General features: G+C 41.3%; 1 protein-coding gene across 5 annotated transcripts in view; it reads left to right on the forward strand.

The window, feature by feature from the left end:
- The first annotated feature begins 4,484 nt into the window (after nucleotides 1-4,484).
- AMPH (amphiphysin) overlaps nucleotides 4,485-16,363 on the forward strand; it is a 109,618-nt gene continuing 97,739 nt past the window's right edge. For 2 of the 5 annotated variants that reach the window (XM_060781607.2, XM_060781608.2), the window contains exon 1: nucleotides 4,486-4,659. In XM_060781607.2, coding sequence (XP_060637590.2) covers nucleotides 4,591-4,659 — 69 coding nt within the window. In that variant the 5' untranslated portion in view covers nucleotides 4,486-4,590. Of the gene's footprint in view, nucleotides 4,660-16,363 lie in introns of all 5 variants that reach the window. The other 3 variants (XM_060781609.2, XM_060781606.2, XM_060781610.2) reach the window with 3 other exon arrangements.

A 16,363-nucleotide genomic window follows, 5' to 3' on the forward strand; every position in this document is an offset into this window, starting at 1 on the left:
GGAGTTCAGAATGCTCTTTGATTGTAGGTGAACTATACATCCCAGTAACTACAACTCGCATATGTCAAGGTCTATTTTCCCCCAAGAGCGCCTCAAGAGCGCCCCTGGGCAAAATCAACTATACTGCAAATGCTTACTTTGCGTAATGGGTTGAGCCGCCCCTGATAGTAGGCCTGAAATTAAGCAGGAAGATAGGCAATAATTTTGGCCAAAGGATTGATCAAGCACTGCTTTAAGTTCAACTTACAACACACAGCAAGATAGATAATTTCAAACCTCAATATTTTATAGAACTTTGGAATTACACAAACAACAACAAAGTGTACGTGAGCAATATCTAATGCCTACACTGTAATCATTATCTGAAGTATGTGGCTAGTACAAAATGTACTAAAAATGTGCTTGTTTATTAGGTTAGTTCTCAGGGTCTGGCACTGTATATAACCATAACATCTGGTTGTTAGCCCTGGGCAGGTAGTATTACAGTTACAGAATTTCTAGCATTGCACATATGGCAGAGCTCAGCCAACAATGCAGATCATGGGGAGATATCAGCACTAAAAAAGATCAGCATACAGCTCAACCTTTAATTCTTATCTTATGCCAATAAAATAAGTCTAGATGTGACTTGGAAAACATAGAGTCAAAACTCAGCATACAAGTTTCAGCTCTTAAGCTTTCTGCAATGAAGCTTGTAAGTGAAATGTAGCACCGGCATTCTCATTAATTAATTATTTAAAAGTTCCAAACAATAGTACGGTTCACTGTTCTGGCATCATTATTATTCTTATTATTTTCAATGTGTATGGAAGCACTCCAATAAAAATATTATAATACGAGTATGTGTATTTAGCTATTTTTCCCTTCTCTCTGAATCTGAAGATCCTTGACTTTAAAGAAATATTTGACGTACTTTAAAATCTTAGATCTTGTGTTAAGCATTTGAAGGGGGCACTGGTAAAGAAAAGCTTTCCACTGGTCTTTAATGCCAGTTAATTTGTCAGTAACATCCTAGATCAGCACCTTGGACAGCGACCAGGCCTTTTCTGCAAGGATCTCTCTGCTCATACTGTATATTCATTAAGTTTATTTCAGTGTTTCTCAATCTTCCTAATGCTGTGACCCCTTAATACAGTTCTTCATGTTGTAGTGACCCCCAACTATAACATTATTTTCGTTGCTACTTCCTAACTGTAATTTTGCTACTGTCATTATTCGTAATGTAAATATCTGATATGCAGGATGTATCTTCATTCACTGGACCAAATTTGGCACAAATACCTGATATGCTCAAATCTGAATAGTGGTGGGGTTTGAAAGGGGATTGATTTTGTCATTTGGGAGTTGTAGTTGCTGGGATTTATAGTTCACCTGCAATCAAAGAACATTCTGAACTCCACCAATGATGGAATTGAACCAAACTTGGCACACAGAATTCGCGTGACCAACAGAAAATACTGGAATGGTTTGGTGGGCACTTACCTTCAGTTTTGGAGTTGTAGTTCACCTACCTCCAGAGAGCACTGTGGACTCAAACAATGATGGATCTTGACCAAACTTGACACGAATACTTAATATGCCCAAATGTGAACAATGGTGGAGTTTGAGGGAAATAGAGCTTGACATTTGGGAGTTGTAGTTGCTGGGAATTATAGTTCACCTACAATCAAAGCACTCCTTGAACCCCACCAACAATAGCATTGTGTTGTTTTTTGTTGTGCTTATGTATTTTAATTGTTTTGTAACCCACCTCTAGCCATGAGGAAAAGCAGGTAAGAAATAAAATTATTATGGTTATTATTATTAGTGTTATGTGGAGAGTGTTGGAATGACAACCTTCATCAAGCTTGCTCTAGCAATCTGTTTGTGTATGATCTCGTTGCTTACTGTTTCCTGCATGTATGTTCTAGTCTACATATTCCTTTACTGACGCTCCTTCCACACAGCTGAATAAAATCCCACTTTTTTGGTTTGAACTGAAATATATGTCAGTGTGGATGCAGAAAACCCAGTTCAAAGCAGATATTGTGGGATTTTCTGCCTTGATGTTCTGGGTTATAGGGTTGCATGGAAGGGCCCTGAGAACTTATAAAAAGAGGCTGCAGAGCACATGCTCTCACTCTCTCACACTATGTGACCTCTTGATAGCTGTTTTGTTATAATAGTGATGTCCTGCCCGCCTGGCACAAGGAACCATCTCAAAGATATCTGAAACTGGACTAATAAGTTTTTGTACCTGTGTGTGCTGAACACATGAAATTTGGGAGTAAACCAAATATAAGTTTAATTTATTTTTGTCTCTTGGGTGCATGATATGAAACCAGTTGTTTTATGGGAGAGTATTTTTTGGGCATGGAAAAGATAAACACTTATACAGGTCTGCAGTTTTTTTATGCACTGGCAAATCTGTTTTCCTGACAGATCACAGATTGCTGGTTATTCAGTCTAACAACTGAAACCATTTCCTAGCATCATTATATTTGGTTGTATACTACAAGAGGTGATTCTGCTCTAAAGAGTTTTTATGGCTCTTCTCTAAAATGTTATGTCTCTAATAGTGAGTCAGTTTATCCCAGATTATCTGGCAGTGCAGAAGAAGAGCCCTTCCACACAGCCATATCACCTAGAGCAGGGGTCTTCAAACTAGGGATCAGGAACTGGATGCGGCCCTCCAAGGTCATTTACCCAGCTCTTGCTCAGTGTCAACCTAAGTCTGAAATGACTTGAAAGCACACGGCAACAACAACAATCATATCTCATCAGCCAAAAGCAGGCCCACACTTCCCATTGAAATACTAATAAGTTTATATTTGTTCTTCACTTTAATTATTGTATAGTTTCAAAGTGTTTTTTTCCTCTACAAATAAGATATGTGCAGTGTGCATAGGAATTCATTCATGGTTTTTTTTCAAATTAGCATCCAGCCCTCCAACAGTTTGAGGGACTGTGACCTGGCCCTTTGTTTAAAAAGTTTGAGGACCCCTGACCTAGAGTATCAAGGCAGAAAATCCCACATGATCTGAGTGTGGACTCAGATAGGTAAAGGTAAAGGTTTTCCCTAGTCGTGTCCAACTCTCGGAGTTGGTGCTGATTTCCATTTCTAAGCTGGCATTGTCCATAGACACCTTCATGGTCATGTGGCTGGCGTGACTGAATGGAGTGCCATTAACTTCCTGCTGGAATGGTACCTATTGATCTACTCACATTTGCATGTTTTTGAACTGTTGGCAGAAGCTGGGGCTGACAGTGGAAGCTCACGCTGCTCCCCGGATTCAAACCTGTGACACTTCGGTCAACAAGTTTAGCAGCTCAGCAGTTTAACCCACCGCATCATCGGGGGCTCAGATAATCCAGTTCAAAACACATATTGTGGGATTTCTGGGAATACCATGGCTTTGACTATGCAGATCTTTGTTGCCAGTGTGATATCTCTACTTTTTACTATTTTATCGAGACTGGACATTGCTCTCCTCCCAAGAAGTAAGCGTCTTTTGATTTCCTGGCCACAGTCTGCATCTGAAGTAATCTTTGCACTTAGAAATACAAAGTCTGTCATGGCCTCCACATTTTCTCCCTCTATTTCCCAGTTGTCAATCACTCTTGTTGCCATAATCTTGGTTTTTTGATGTTTAGCTGCAACCCAGCTTTTGCACTTTCTTCTTTCACCTTGATTAGAAGGCTCCTCGGCTCCTCCTCGCTTTCGGCCATCAGAGTGGTGTCATCTGCATATCTGAGGTTGTTAATGTTTCTTCAAGCAATTTTCACCCCAGCTTTGCATTCATCAAGCCCCGCACATTGCATGATGTGTTCTGCATACAAGTTAAAAAGGTTGGGGGAGAGGATGCAGCCTTGCCGTACGCCTTTCCCAATCTTGAACCAGTCTGTTCTTCCATGGTCAGTTCTGACTGTTGCCACTTGGTCCTTGTACAGATTCCTCAGGAGAGAGACAAGGTGGCTTGGGATGCCCATCCCACTAAGAACTTGCCACAATTTATTATGATCCACACAGTCAAAGGCTTTAGAATAGTCAATGAAGCAGAAATAGATGAAATACTGAAATACTAATAAGCTTATATTTGTTAAAATTGTTCTTCATTTTAATTATTGTGTTGTTTTAAAGTGTTTTTGCACTACAAATAAGATATGTGCAGTGTATATAGGAATTCGATCATTTGTTTTCAAATTATAATCTGGCTCTCCAATAGTTTGAGGGACTGTGACCTGGCCTCTGTTAAAAAAGTTTGAGGACCCCTGACCTAGAGTATCAAGGCAGAAAATCCCACAATATCTGTTTTGAACTGGGTTATCTGTGTCCATACTGCCATATATTGCAGTTCAAAGAAGATAATGTGGGATTTTCTTCAGCTGTGTGGCAGTGGCCTGAGTACAGTAATCATCACTATGGGCTTGTTGCTCCATGCAGGGAGCGCGCGCTGCCCGCGTGCCCCTTTCAGGCCCCGCCCCTCCTCCTCTTGGCCCCGCCCCTCCTTTCCCTCCTCCTCCTCCTCCTCCTCGGCTTCTCTCGCCTGCCTTTCCCTCGCTGTCTCCGCTCGCTTCGCTCCTTCGGCGGCCTCCCTGGAACCAGCCGCCATGGCCGACATGAAGACGGGCATCTTCGCCAAAAACGTCCAAAAGAGGCTGAGCAGGGCGCAGGAAAAGGTGAGCCATTTCCCTCACAATATCGAATAGGAATCCCTCTCCCCCTCCATCTCCCGGGTGTCATTTTCCTCTCAGGCTGAAGGCGGGCGCGAGAGAGTGCGCGCGCCTGCCTGTTTTGCGGGTCCCTTGTGCGCGCGCATCGTTTGCGGAGCCCTTCTGTGTGAGTGTGAGTGTGTGCGCGCGCATCCTGATGCCTCTCAAGGAAAGGGAGGGGGTTGCTTGAGGCTTCTGAAACAGAGCCTGAATCGGGGATGCTGACCTTGATGCATGCGGTGCCTTTGCAAAGGGCCAGTCTCCCCATCTCCAAAGGAAGAGGGAGAACTGCGGAAGGCTCTTTCTCATCGTGGTTTCCCCCCTCCTTCCTTCCCTCCCTCCCTCCCTGCTTTCTCTTGGCACGTTGCCTTCCTCTGCCCGTGGTGTTATGTAACCGCATCCCCTTGTCCCATTTAGTCCTTAGGCTCCTTTCGATGGAGTGGTGCAAGGGCAGCGCCTCCTGCCTGCCTTTCCCCCACGCGAAAACATACTGCTTGCCAGGAGGCAAAGGGGGCCCACCCGCAACTGTATAAGGCTGTGTCACTTGATTTCTACTCTAAGGTCTTTTGTAATGATCCATGTTAGAAATAGTCATTGTTTGGTTGTGGGTGTTATGAGTGGTCCCATTAGAAATCTAGAACATGGCCATACAGCCCGAGAAACCTACAACAACCCAGTGATTCCGGCCATGAAAGCCTTCAACAATACAAATCCATAGGGCCCTTTGGATGTAGGATACACCTCCCATTCTCCTCTCTCAATCTCTCCTGAAACCTTGCCAGTCTTTCCAGGCAGTCCTGACAGAACTGTGTTCTGGATTTGGCCTGGATCCATCGCTGGTGAGATTGACAGAGCTCCCTGGATGTATATGCACTACAACTCCCATTACCGGCTCTCTGGGTGTGGTGGATACAACTCCTTTCACCCTCTGTCAATCCCCTCTTTATGAACAATTGGTCATGATGGGTATGTGTGCCAAGTCTGCTCTAGATCCATCATCAGTGGGATTCATGGCTTGCTCTGGATTTTGGTGGACTGCAACTCCCATAATCCTCTGTCAATCCCCTTCTGTGTATACAGTTGGTTGTGATGAGTGTATGTGTCGGTGTTCTCTGATGTTGGGTGGACCAGAACTCCCATCATTCTCCAGTCAATCATCAGTGGGGTTCAAATCTCTTGATTTGGGTGAACTACAATTCCCACCATCCCCTGTCAAGCTCCCTCTGTATGTACAATTGGTCATGATGGGTATATGTACCAAGTTTGGTTCCAATCCATCACCAATGGGGTTCAAATCTCTTGATTTGGGTGAACTACAGTTCCCATCAACCTCTGTCAAGCTCCCTCTGTATGTACATTTGGTCATGATGGGTATATGTGCCAAGTTTGATTCCAATCCATCGTCAGTGAGGTTCATAGCGTTCTCTTGATTTGGGTGAACTACAACTCCCGTCATCATCTGTCAGTTCCCCTACAAACCCCGCCAGAATTTAAAGTTGGCCATTATGGTTATGAGTGCTACATTTGGTTCAGATCCATCCTCACTGGCAATGACATGACTCTCTGGATGTGAGAGGCGTCCTGGAAAATACATAAATGCATACACACCATATTTACTCAAGTCAAACGCTCACCTTTTTTGGCTAAATTTCCTCATTGAGGTGCACATTTGATGGTGTGTTAGAATTGCACACCTAACCCTGTCTTCATTGTTAGGCAAGAGATCCCAGGTGTGAACAGAGGAGGGAGAGGCATCTGGCTGTGCAAAGGCTGATGGGAAGCTGATGGAGGCCCTGGAAAGTCTGGTGGGGAGGCCAGACAGAGGGCCACAGCTTCCCACCCGCCTTTTTGTGGCCACTCACCACCTCATATTACATTTAACAGTAAATTTATATATTTATTTTGTAATGCATACATCATTACATTTGAAAATGAATTGTACATAGTAAATAGATGGGATACACACACACACACACACTCAGGCCCGTAGCCAGGATTTTGATTTGGGTGGGGGGGGGGCTGAGTTTGATTTGGGGGGGGCTAAGTCTGAGTGAAAGAGGGTCTACCTAGCAAACCTTTTGTATTGTTACCCCAATACCCCCATGCATATGGGATATATTGAGTATGGTGATCAGATAATGATATGAATAAACATAACAGTTTAAATAATGCACCAGTAAGGCGTTCTTGCGGACCACCATGAAGCCCCTCAAGACCCCCCCCCCCCCGCTACATGCCTGCATACACTTTTATTATATAGATAGGTAGTACAGATCTGAGCTCATATAATGTATGCATCAGCCCCACATAACTCAAATCAGAATTATTTTTGCAGTTATTCATTATATTCTTAAAGATAATATATCATTGAAAAATGATTTTATTATTTTTAATTAAAATAGTAATACAACATACATTTTAGTTGAAAATTGTAATAATAGCAGAACCATTATCTTTTCAAGCTACTCAAAGGTCATTAACATATTTAATATATTGTCTAATGTTTACTGGGGCCCTTGCCATCGGGCCAGTTGATGCCCAGGCCAGTTTGCCATTAGCCAACACACTCGCGCGCACACTGTATTGTATTCATCTGCTTTGCTTACTGCTGACCATGGGCCTCATTTTATTTATTTGTTTATTTTATTTCGAGCATTTATATCCCGTTATTCTCACCTCCAAACAGGGACTCAGGACAGCTTACAACAGGCAGTCATTAGAAGCGAAGACTAAATATTAAAAATCATAGTTACAATTAACACAGTTTTAACAGTTATAAACATTCAATTCAAAAACAGTTCATAATTCAATAATGCCTCTGACCAAGGTTCACATGAAATTAAGCATGGCTTGGGACGCCAGATAGGTATTGGGTACATGCCCTATCACAGGGATCCTAAATCTAGAAAGGGTAGACATCTCCACAGCCTTTTTGTGCTCTAAGGTGGAGGTCAGTACTAACATTAGTGGCCTTTGCTACTCCCAGGGCCTCTGCAAACCTTTTCAGTGAGCCCTTGGTATCCACTAGTGTTTGGTTCCAGGACACCTGTAGATACCAAAATCTGCAGATACTCAAATTGTATACAGCAATATAGTAAAATAATGTTCCTTATATAAAATGGCAAAATCAAGGTTTGTGTCTTGGATTTTGGGGGGAGTATTTTCAAGCCATGGTTGTGGGAATCCATGGCTATAGAATCCACTGATATGGAAAGCTAGCTACTAAGTTATTGTGTTATGATCCCACTTTTGCCGCCATAGCAACATCCTATGGAATTCTGGGATTGGACTTTATGGCGGGGCATTTGGAGTTCTCAGCTAGTGAGCTCTGGTGTTTCCTCAAACTAGAAACACTAGAACTCCATAGGATGCATCTTTGGCCATTGGAGGGATGGTACTGCCCTATTAATGGACTCTTGACCTCCTGCTATTTAGGACAGGCCTTGCCAAAAGAGGTCTACTCAGTGAATGTACACTTAAGTCATTGTTTTTGTAATGGCATCACTGGAGCAGGTCCTTGTGAGGGGTTTGGCCTAATTATTTTTCCTCCTCACCCTCTGCTCTTCCTGTACCATCTGTCTGTAAAAACATTCAAGGCCAAGGATTTGCTGAGCCCCACTATTTTCTTCAGTTAGGAGGAGAAACATCTTTGGAGGCCTTGCTAATACATAGAAGCAGCCATGTTACATCCTTGGTTGCCTGTAACAGAAAAGATAGATTGCGACTGTAATTCTAGATCTATTCAGAGAAAGAAAGATTTGCTCCTCCCTCAGCCCCCAGCTCTATGCTTGCACACTTTCCACACTGTAAGAGGATTGTGTTTCTTTTAATATCCACCCAAGCTCATCATGAACTAATGTGATCTTCCTCACTGTGTCCATTTAGAGAACTGAACAGTCAATTGGTAAGAATGGCCTTCAGGAAATCACTTCTGTTAGTCATCCAGAATGGCTACCTTGTCCCCTGACATAGGCCTTTGCCAGCTCTTTCATGAGCAGTGGTTAAGTATTCAGGAATGCATTAAAATATTCAGTCAAACATTGAAGGTCCTTGGTGGCTGAAAGGTGAGTCTTCCAGCAATTCTATGTGTTATTACTTCAAGGAACATCTTCGAGGAAGTAACTCGAAAGCAAAGACAGAAGATGGAAGGAAGAAATAGCAAGTAGAATGGAAGAAAGTCTTCAAACTGTATATAAACTATGAAGCATCCTAGATATTACTGGATTACAATTCCCAATTGTAGTAGCTAGTACGGCCATTAGTGATGGATGCTAGAAGTGGCAGTTCAACAGCATTTGGAGCTTCACACATTTTATGCCGTTGATGTAGATCAGTGGTTCTCAACCTGGGGTCCCCAGATGTTTTTGGCCTTCAACTTCCAGAAATCCTAACAACTGGTAAACTGACTGGGATTTCTGGGAGTTGTAGCCCAAAAACATCTGGGGACCCCAGGTTGAGAACCACTGATGTAGATTAATCACATTCTTAATGTTTGTAAATATATTGTTCTTAATGTTTGTATAATAGTAGTGTTTCTTTCCTGAAAGGACAGAACAGGACTAAGAAAGAGTTCTCGGGTTCCCAGAATCTACCAGCTGGATTCTGGCCCCCTGGAATCTAGGTTCTCAATTTGGCTCTGTGCTGAGCACATATCTTAGCATCTTGGTGCCATAAAATAAAGTGTTAAGGAAACTGCAAATGCAAAAATCCTTTCCCAGCCCCATAGTCCTTTCAAAGATGTTGAGATTATTTCTGAGTTGAGTGCTTTGAATCCGCACTTGTGGGTTTCACAAGGTAATCCCTTTTAACTGTCAGTAAATCTCTTATGTCAATCCATCTCATATTTGATATTTGCAGCACTTCTGTCCCCAAAACACTTTAAGCCATTGCTAACCCATTAAACAAGGAAAACACAAGTGTTTGGTAGCTGCCTGTGTATTTATAAAGTCTATAGGGTTGCTGACAAAATATTAAATTTATGGACATAATATAAACTTATATGAGTTTAAAATACATCTGCTTAAAATAAATCTTTAAAAATAGAGCAGGCATTCCAAACATTAAAACCAAATTCAGTAACAGATCTCCCTTGAAACCAGGAGGCAGTGTCCTAAATCCAGTTACTAGTTCCAGCAGGGTACAGCTGACAGCCAGTGTGTTTTGTGTGTTGGACTAGGACTCTGGAGACTATGGTTCAAATTCCAAGTCAGCCATGGAAGCTGGGTAAATGATGTCCAACTCTGTCACTCCTTTCCACCTGCTACTAAGGAGGCTGTCCAGGTCCTGAACCGGTGCTTGGCCGCTGTGACGGTCTGGATGAGGGCGAACAAATTGAAACTGAATCCAGACAAGACAGAGGTACTCCTGGCTAGTTGCAAGGCCGAACAGGGTATAGGGTTACAGCCTGTGTTGGACGGGGTCGCACTCCCCCTGAAGACGCAGGTTCGCAGCTTGGGTGTGATCCTGGACTCATCGCTGAGCCTGGAACCCCAGGTTTCGGCGGTGACCAGGGGAGCATTTGCACAGTTAAAACTCGTGCGCCAGCTGCGCTCGTACCTTGGGAAGTCTGACTTGGCCACGGTAGTCCACGCTCTGGTTACATCCCGTTTAGACTACTGCAACGCTCTCTACGTGGGGTTGCCTTTGAAGACGGCTCGGAAGCTCCAACTAGTCCAACGTGTGGCAGCCATGATACTAACAGGAGCGGAGCGCAGGGAGCATACAACTCCTTTGCTGCACCAGCTCCACTGGCTGCCGATTTGCTACCGGGCTCAATTCAAAGTGCTGGCGTTGGCCTTTAAAGCCCTAAACGGTTCTGGCCCAAGCTACCTATCCGAACGTATCTCTGCTTATGAACCCACCAGGACTCTAAGATCTTCTGGGGAGGCCCTGCTCTCGATCCCGCCTGCATCACAGGCACGGCTGGCGGGGATGAGGGACAGGGCCTTTTCTGTGGTGGCCCCTCGGCTGTGGAATGCCCTTCCCATGGACATTAGATCAGCCCCTTCGTTAATGGTGTTTCGAAGAAAACTAAAAACCTGGCTGTTCAAACAGGCGTTCGGTTAAACAATGCAATGTACATGATGAATATAGGAAACGGAATTATGGAAGACGAATTGGATCACGATTCTAGTTATGAGACGTTAATGTGTTATTATTGATGTGTCATTTTGTATATTATGCTGTTAATGGTTTTTAAATTTTGTATGCTGTTGGATTGACTTTTGCTCTTGTTGTAAACCGCGTTGAGTCGCCTACAAGGCTGAGAAATTGCGGTATACAAGCAAAGTAAATAAATAAATAAATAAACCTGGGAAATTCACACTCTCTCAGCCTTGGGAAGGCAATAGCAAACCCTCTGATCAGATCTTGCCATGAAAATTATGTGATAGGGTCACCATAAGTCAAAAAGGACAACACCATTAAGAGTAGAGTCACATCATCAATGTTAACTTGAGAAATCAACATGTCTATAAGTTCTTTTTAATTTGGTGATATCTAGCGAGGACTAACAATTGCATTTAAGCCAGTGCTTTTTATTGGTCCATGATAACTTCAATATTTGAAAGCTTTACAAGCCTTTGGTCCTAGATTGAGTTCTCACCATTTCCATGGAGGGCTGAAAAATGACTGCTGTCAGTCTGTGTATTTGTGTCGAGATAAATGGCCCCGTGGACTCTGACGTGACTTCCAACGCTCCTACATAGACATCTATGCATTCTTTGAAAACCACTGTACCAATTTTATGTTTTTCTATCTTATTTGCCTGGAAGTGCTGTCTGCCCTATGACAAACACCTGAAAAGTTGGTTAAATTTAGCCTAAACAAGGAAATATGAAGGATTTTCTTTGTTTTTTTACGATACTGGATAAATTGTCAAGAAAAGTCAGAGTTGCTTCCTTTTCTTCCAGGGGAGAGGGCTAGAATAAATAGATAGAAATGTCATGAAAACATAGTTCTGATTAACAATGCTATTAGCAAGAATTGTTCAACAATTTTGTTTGTGGTTAATGCAGTCGGTTGTCCCAAATGGCTTCCAAAGCAAATAATTAGGAGAGTCAGAAGAATGTTTATTTTTCAAGCTTGCTAATAACCTTTATATAATTTTAAGGCCATCTATTCATTAGTTACTTAATGAAGCACAGTAGTGAGCTGAAATTCTCAATATTTCACCTTTACATGTGGATATACATGTATGTTTTCACAATTGTACATCTGATCTGATCGATTATTCTATCAATTAACTTGTAAGCTGGTATTACTATGCGTATACTGCTGTGCTAGATATGTCTACACAGAAATAAGTCATCTTCATTTTCACCAGGTTTACTCTCACTTTTATGCGGGCAAGATTACTTGTATGTTGTCTTTCCTTTCCTCCCACAAATGTGTACCCATACTGGTTCAGAGTACTCAGAAGATAAAAATTGCAACAGTAGAAAAGGTGCTTTTTGAAACATAATGAGTTGGGTCCAGACTAAATGAGCTTCATTTAACTCCCATTGAAGTCAAAAGAACCTGATGCGGTGGTCTCTCAATTACTTCTTCCCAGAGTTCCAGAGATAGGCAGCATATTTGTGTCTGTTGGATACAATTGTGTCTTTCTCTATTGGAAGCTTGTCAGGGACCAGCAGTCAATGGCTCAGAATCCAACACCAGTCCAAGGACCATCGCTTTGAGTAAGCCATTAAGTTCAAACTTGGGCATAAAATTGGGCATATTTAATACAAATTGAACAAACAGAAAGTGACATACAGTTCAGTATTGGAATTTTTCTGAACAGAATTCTTTTGCCTAATGTATTTCTCACCTAAGTTGCTTTTTCTATCTTCTCGAATCTGTGGCAGTGTTTCTATGTCATGTAAATTCTCTACAAATTATAACAGCATATTACTATACATGTATACTCAGAAGTAATCACACTGATTTTAAAGTGATTTACCTACAGGTTGGTTGCCTCAGATTTGTAGGCTCCTTTTACACTTCCTTATATCCCAGGATCTATTTCCAGATTATCTGCTTTAAACTGGATTATATGAATCTCCACTACCATATAACCCGGAATAAACAGATAATCTGGGATCAGATCTTGGGAAATGGGGGCAGTGTGGAAGGGGCTGCAGTCACTATTGCGGTATCAAGGCTAAATGATGTTGTTCTTTGGCTACAATGTGGCAAGGGATGACCTACCACAGCAGCCACCAAGAAATATATCTTACCTCTTGATGCAGATGCTGGTGACTGATATTTCTTAGGAATGGACCTCAGTCACTAAATGTTTCTAACTTTCACAAAGTGCACATTCTTCTGTCAAGGCAATGATGAAAGAGAAAGGCAGGAAGTATTGTGAATTCCTTTTCTTTTGGCCCTCAGTCTAACATTTTTCTTCTATTCTTTCCCATTCATATGCATCAGAATTTGGTGTTTTGCAGTCCATTTGTCTTTTGGGGAGGACCAGTGCAACCCTTGGGTTCAACCATGGCCTCAGCACCTCCCAAAAATTGGCTAAAATGTAATGTGAAAGTGGAAAAATGTTTATTTTGTCTGATACTCTTCCACAGCAAAATAAGATGTATTGAGTTCATCTACAAGGGTGACCCAAGGCCATGCTTAGCTCAGTTCTTCAGTGCACATCTGTAGCATCTACTACATCTGGCTGTGCTGAGTAATATTCATAGTGGCAAAGTGGTCTCTTCTCAAGTTGTGCTTTTAAACAATACTTCTAGGTCATAACCAGTGCCAGCTCTAATCACATTTGATGCCCTTCAATCCAGGAAGTAAGATGTTTCTGGAGGAGGCTATGATGCTACAACCACCCCCTTCCTCTCTTCTACAGGGCATAGTATTTTAAGTTTCTAAGTTTCATAAACCAATCCCTGGATAAACTATATCACACAGCAGAAAAATGTTGCATTGTGGATAGAAAATTAAACAGAACCAATATTCAAAACTTTAAGTCAACCTATACCCTGCTGTTCCTTCTACTGACAACAGGTTATGATTTGGGCTAACCTAGTGAAGATAGATTATGATCCCTGTCAGAAAACTATATTTACATTCCTGGAGTAAGAAATGAGAAAAGTGTTGAACAAGTTGAACAGTCGTTACAAAACAATGCAGTCTACATGTTGCACACACCATTGGTGAATTTCCCTCCTTGCCCCCCTGTGAATATTTTTTATTACAATATATGATGTGAGATTCCCTATGTTTATTACATTTCATTTTGGGAGGTTGTCAGCAATGATGGAGAAACTCATAATCCAAAACAGGCTGACAGAGACTCGTTAGCTTAATTAGAAGTTCTGATATTTTTAAATAATAAAGGTCTCATATCTCTATTTTCTCTGCTTCATTTTGTTTTGTGCTGAGTCCAAGGATCAATTTTGCTTTCTCTCTGAAAATTAAATATTTCATTTATAATTTTATATATGTTTCAATAGAAATCGGTAGGATTGTTGACCTTTTGTTTGCTGGAGATCAGATGTTTGGAAAGAACATTTCTTTACTCTTCATTTGGCTCTTTTCTTGCTTTCTTTCCTCTTTTGTTTCTCTTTTGGAAAAGATTAAAGGGTTCTTTTAATTATTGTGCATAATATTTTTAAAAAATCAAACTGTACAAATTTGCCAATGGAAATGGAATCAGAAAAGCCATTTTTAAAACGTAAAGTATTACAACTATATTTGTATTTTATATAGTGGTTCAAAATGTAAAACATTGCATATTACTATTGGTTGATTTGTATGCCACACCAAACCATAGATTAGGATTAGAGCAAGGCTTACATATTTTCCCCATCCTCCCTGACAAAGACATGAGAAATATTTTGAAAACTTTCCCTCTTTAACCACAGCTTGCTGCATGATATAAAACCAACAAGCTATGATTAATTCAAAATGTAGTTTATTTTAACATGACAACTTCAAACCATAGTTTTAAGAAGTTGCTTGTTTCAATAAATTTAACACTTTGTGCATCTACACCAGGCATGGGCAAATTTAGGCCCTCCAGGTGTTTTGGACTTCAGCTCCCAGTAGGCTGTTAGGAATTGTGGGTGTTAAAGTCCAAAACACCTGGAGGTCCGAAGTTTGCCCATGCCTGATCTACAATGTAGAATTAATGCAGTTTGAATTTGAAACTACTTTTAACTGCCATGATTATACTATGGAATTATGACACTTCTAGTTTTACAAGGTCTTTAGCTTTCTCTCTGAAAGACTACTGGTAACCCATTATACTACAAATCCCACAAAATTCCATAGTTTTGAACAGTGGCAAATAAAGTGGTGTCAAATTGCATTAATTTTGCAATGTAGATGCATCAACTGAGTAGAGTCCAATCTTTATTGCATTGCTTACTGGAGAAATGTTGCTGCAACCCAGTCGTGAAAGTCTATCTTCAGCCTTCCTTTACCATCCCCCCAGTGCCAATGCTGCAAATGTCCAGCTAAACAGAAGAGAAGGAAAGCACATGGGGAGGGAGGGGCAGGCCAGGCCCCATCAAAAGAAACCTTAAAAGGAACTTATTTATCAGAGGCTTTGTTAACTGAGGTATTTTCTATATCAATTTAACTAAGGTCTCATATTCCTAAAATGGAATTACCTTTGAATAGTTGTGTACTATATAGAATTATTGTGATTTCAGTAAAGTTTGTTGAAAACACAAAATTTGAATGTGGATTACTACATTTGATAGAATGTGTGTGGAAACTACCCAAAGGCGCAGTATTGTAGGGTACAGTATAAAATCGGTAATAACAATAATCATAACAATAAAAAATACATCCTAGGCAAAGCAACAAATGACTCACACAGATACAGTAATATTAAAGTGAAATCACTGCCAACCCATTCTGTCAAATTCAGTCTGTTGGCCTGGTAAGGGGGGAGGGGGTTGCTTTGCTTCTTTCATATGCTTCATACTCTGTGTTCCCAAACATTTCTCTGGTTTTTCTTCTTTTTTGTTGTAACATCAACCTCCCCCTCCCACCTCCCCAAGTCAGCATATATTTCCTTTCCCACGTTTTTTCTGCCTCTATCTGATACAGCAAAGAACATCACTGAAGCACCATACTAAAACTCCATGCAGTGGCCAGTGACACTTTGTTCTCAGCATGACATAAATGTTAATACAGGTTGAGCATCCCTTATCTAGAATCCCAAAAAACTCCATAATAATCCACATGCGATAGTGACACCTTTGCTTTCTGATAGTTCAGTGTACACACAAACTTTGTTCCGTGCACAGCATTATTAAAATAATGTCTATAAAATCAGGATATGTTTGTAAGTTGAATGTGGAACGTAAACAATTTGGGTCCCATCTCCAAGGTATCCTTATGTATATGCTGATATTCATAAACCTGAGGGGAAACCTCAAAATACAAAATACTTCTGGTCCCAAGCATTTCGGATAAGAGATACTCAGCTTATATTTGAAAGAATAGGTAGGGAAGGTACAAGCCATGGACCACATGTATTTCATCTATTATTTTGCAGTTCACCAGGAGACCTCCTCCAAAACAAGCAGACTGCCCCATTTTGAATATGTAGCCCAAAGTACCCCCAAAATGTTAAAGTGCAGTTTGCCCATTGTTATCCTCTTAATTCCCTTACCCTAAAATGATAAATTGGGGGCTAAGCTAGTGGTCCTCAACCTGTGGATCCCCA

The sequence above is a fragment of the Anolis sagrei genome, chromosome 6 (genome assembly GCF_037176765.1).
Source record: "Anolis sagrei isolate rAnoSag1 chromosome 6, rAnoSag1.mat, whole genome shotgun sequence".
NCBI lineage: Eukaryota > Metazoa > Chordata > Lepidosauria > Squamata > Dactyloidae > Anolis > Anolis sagrei.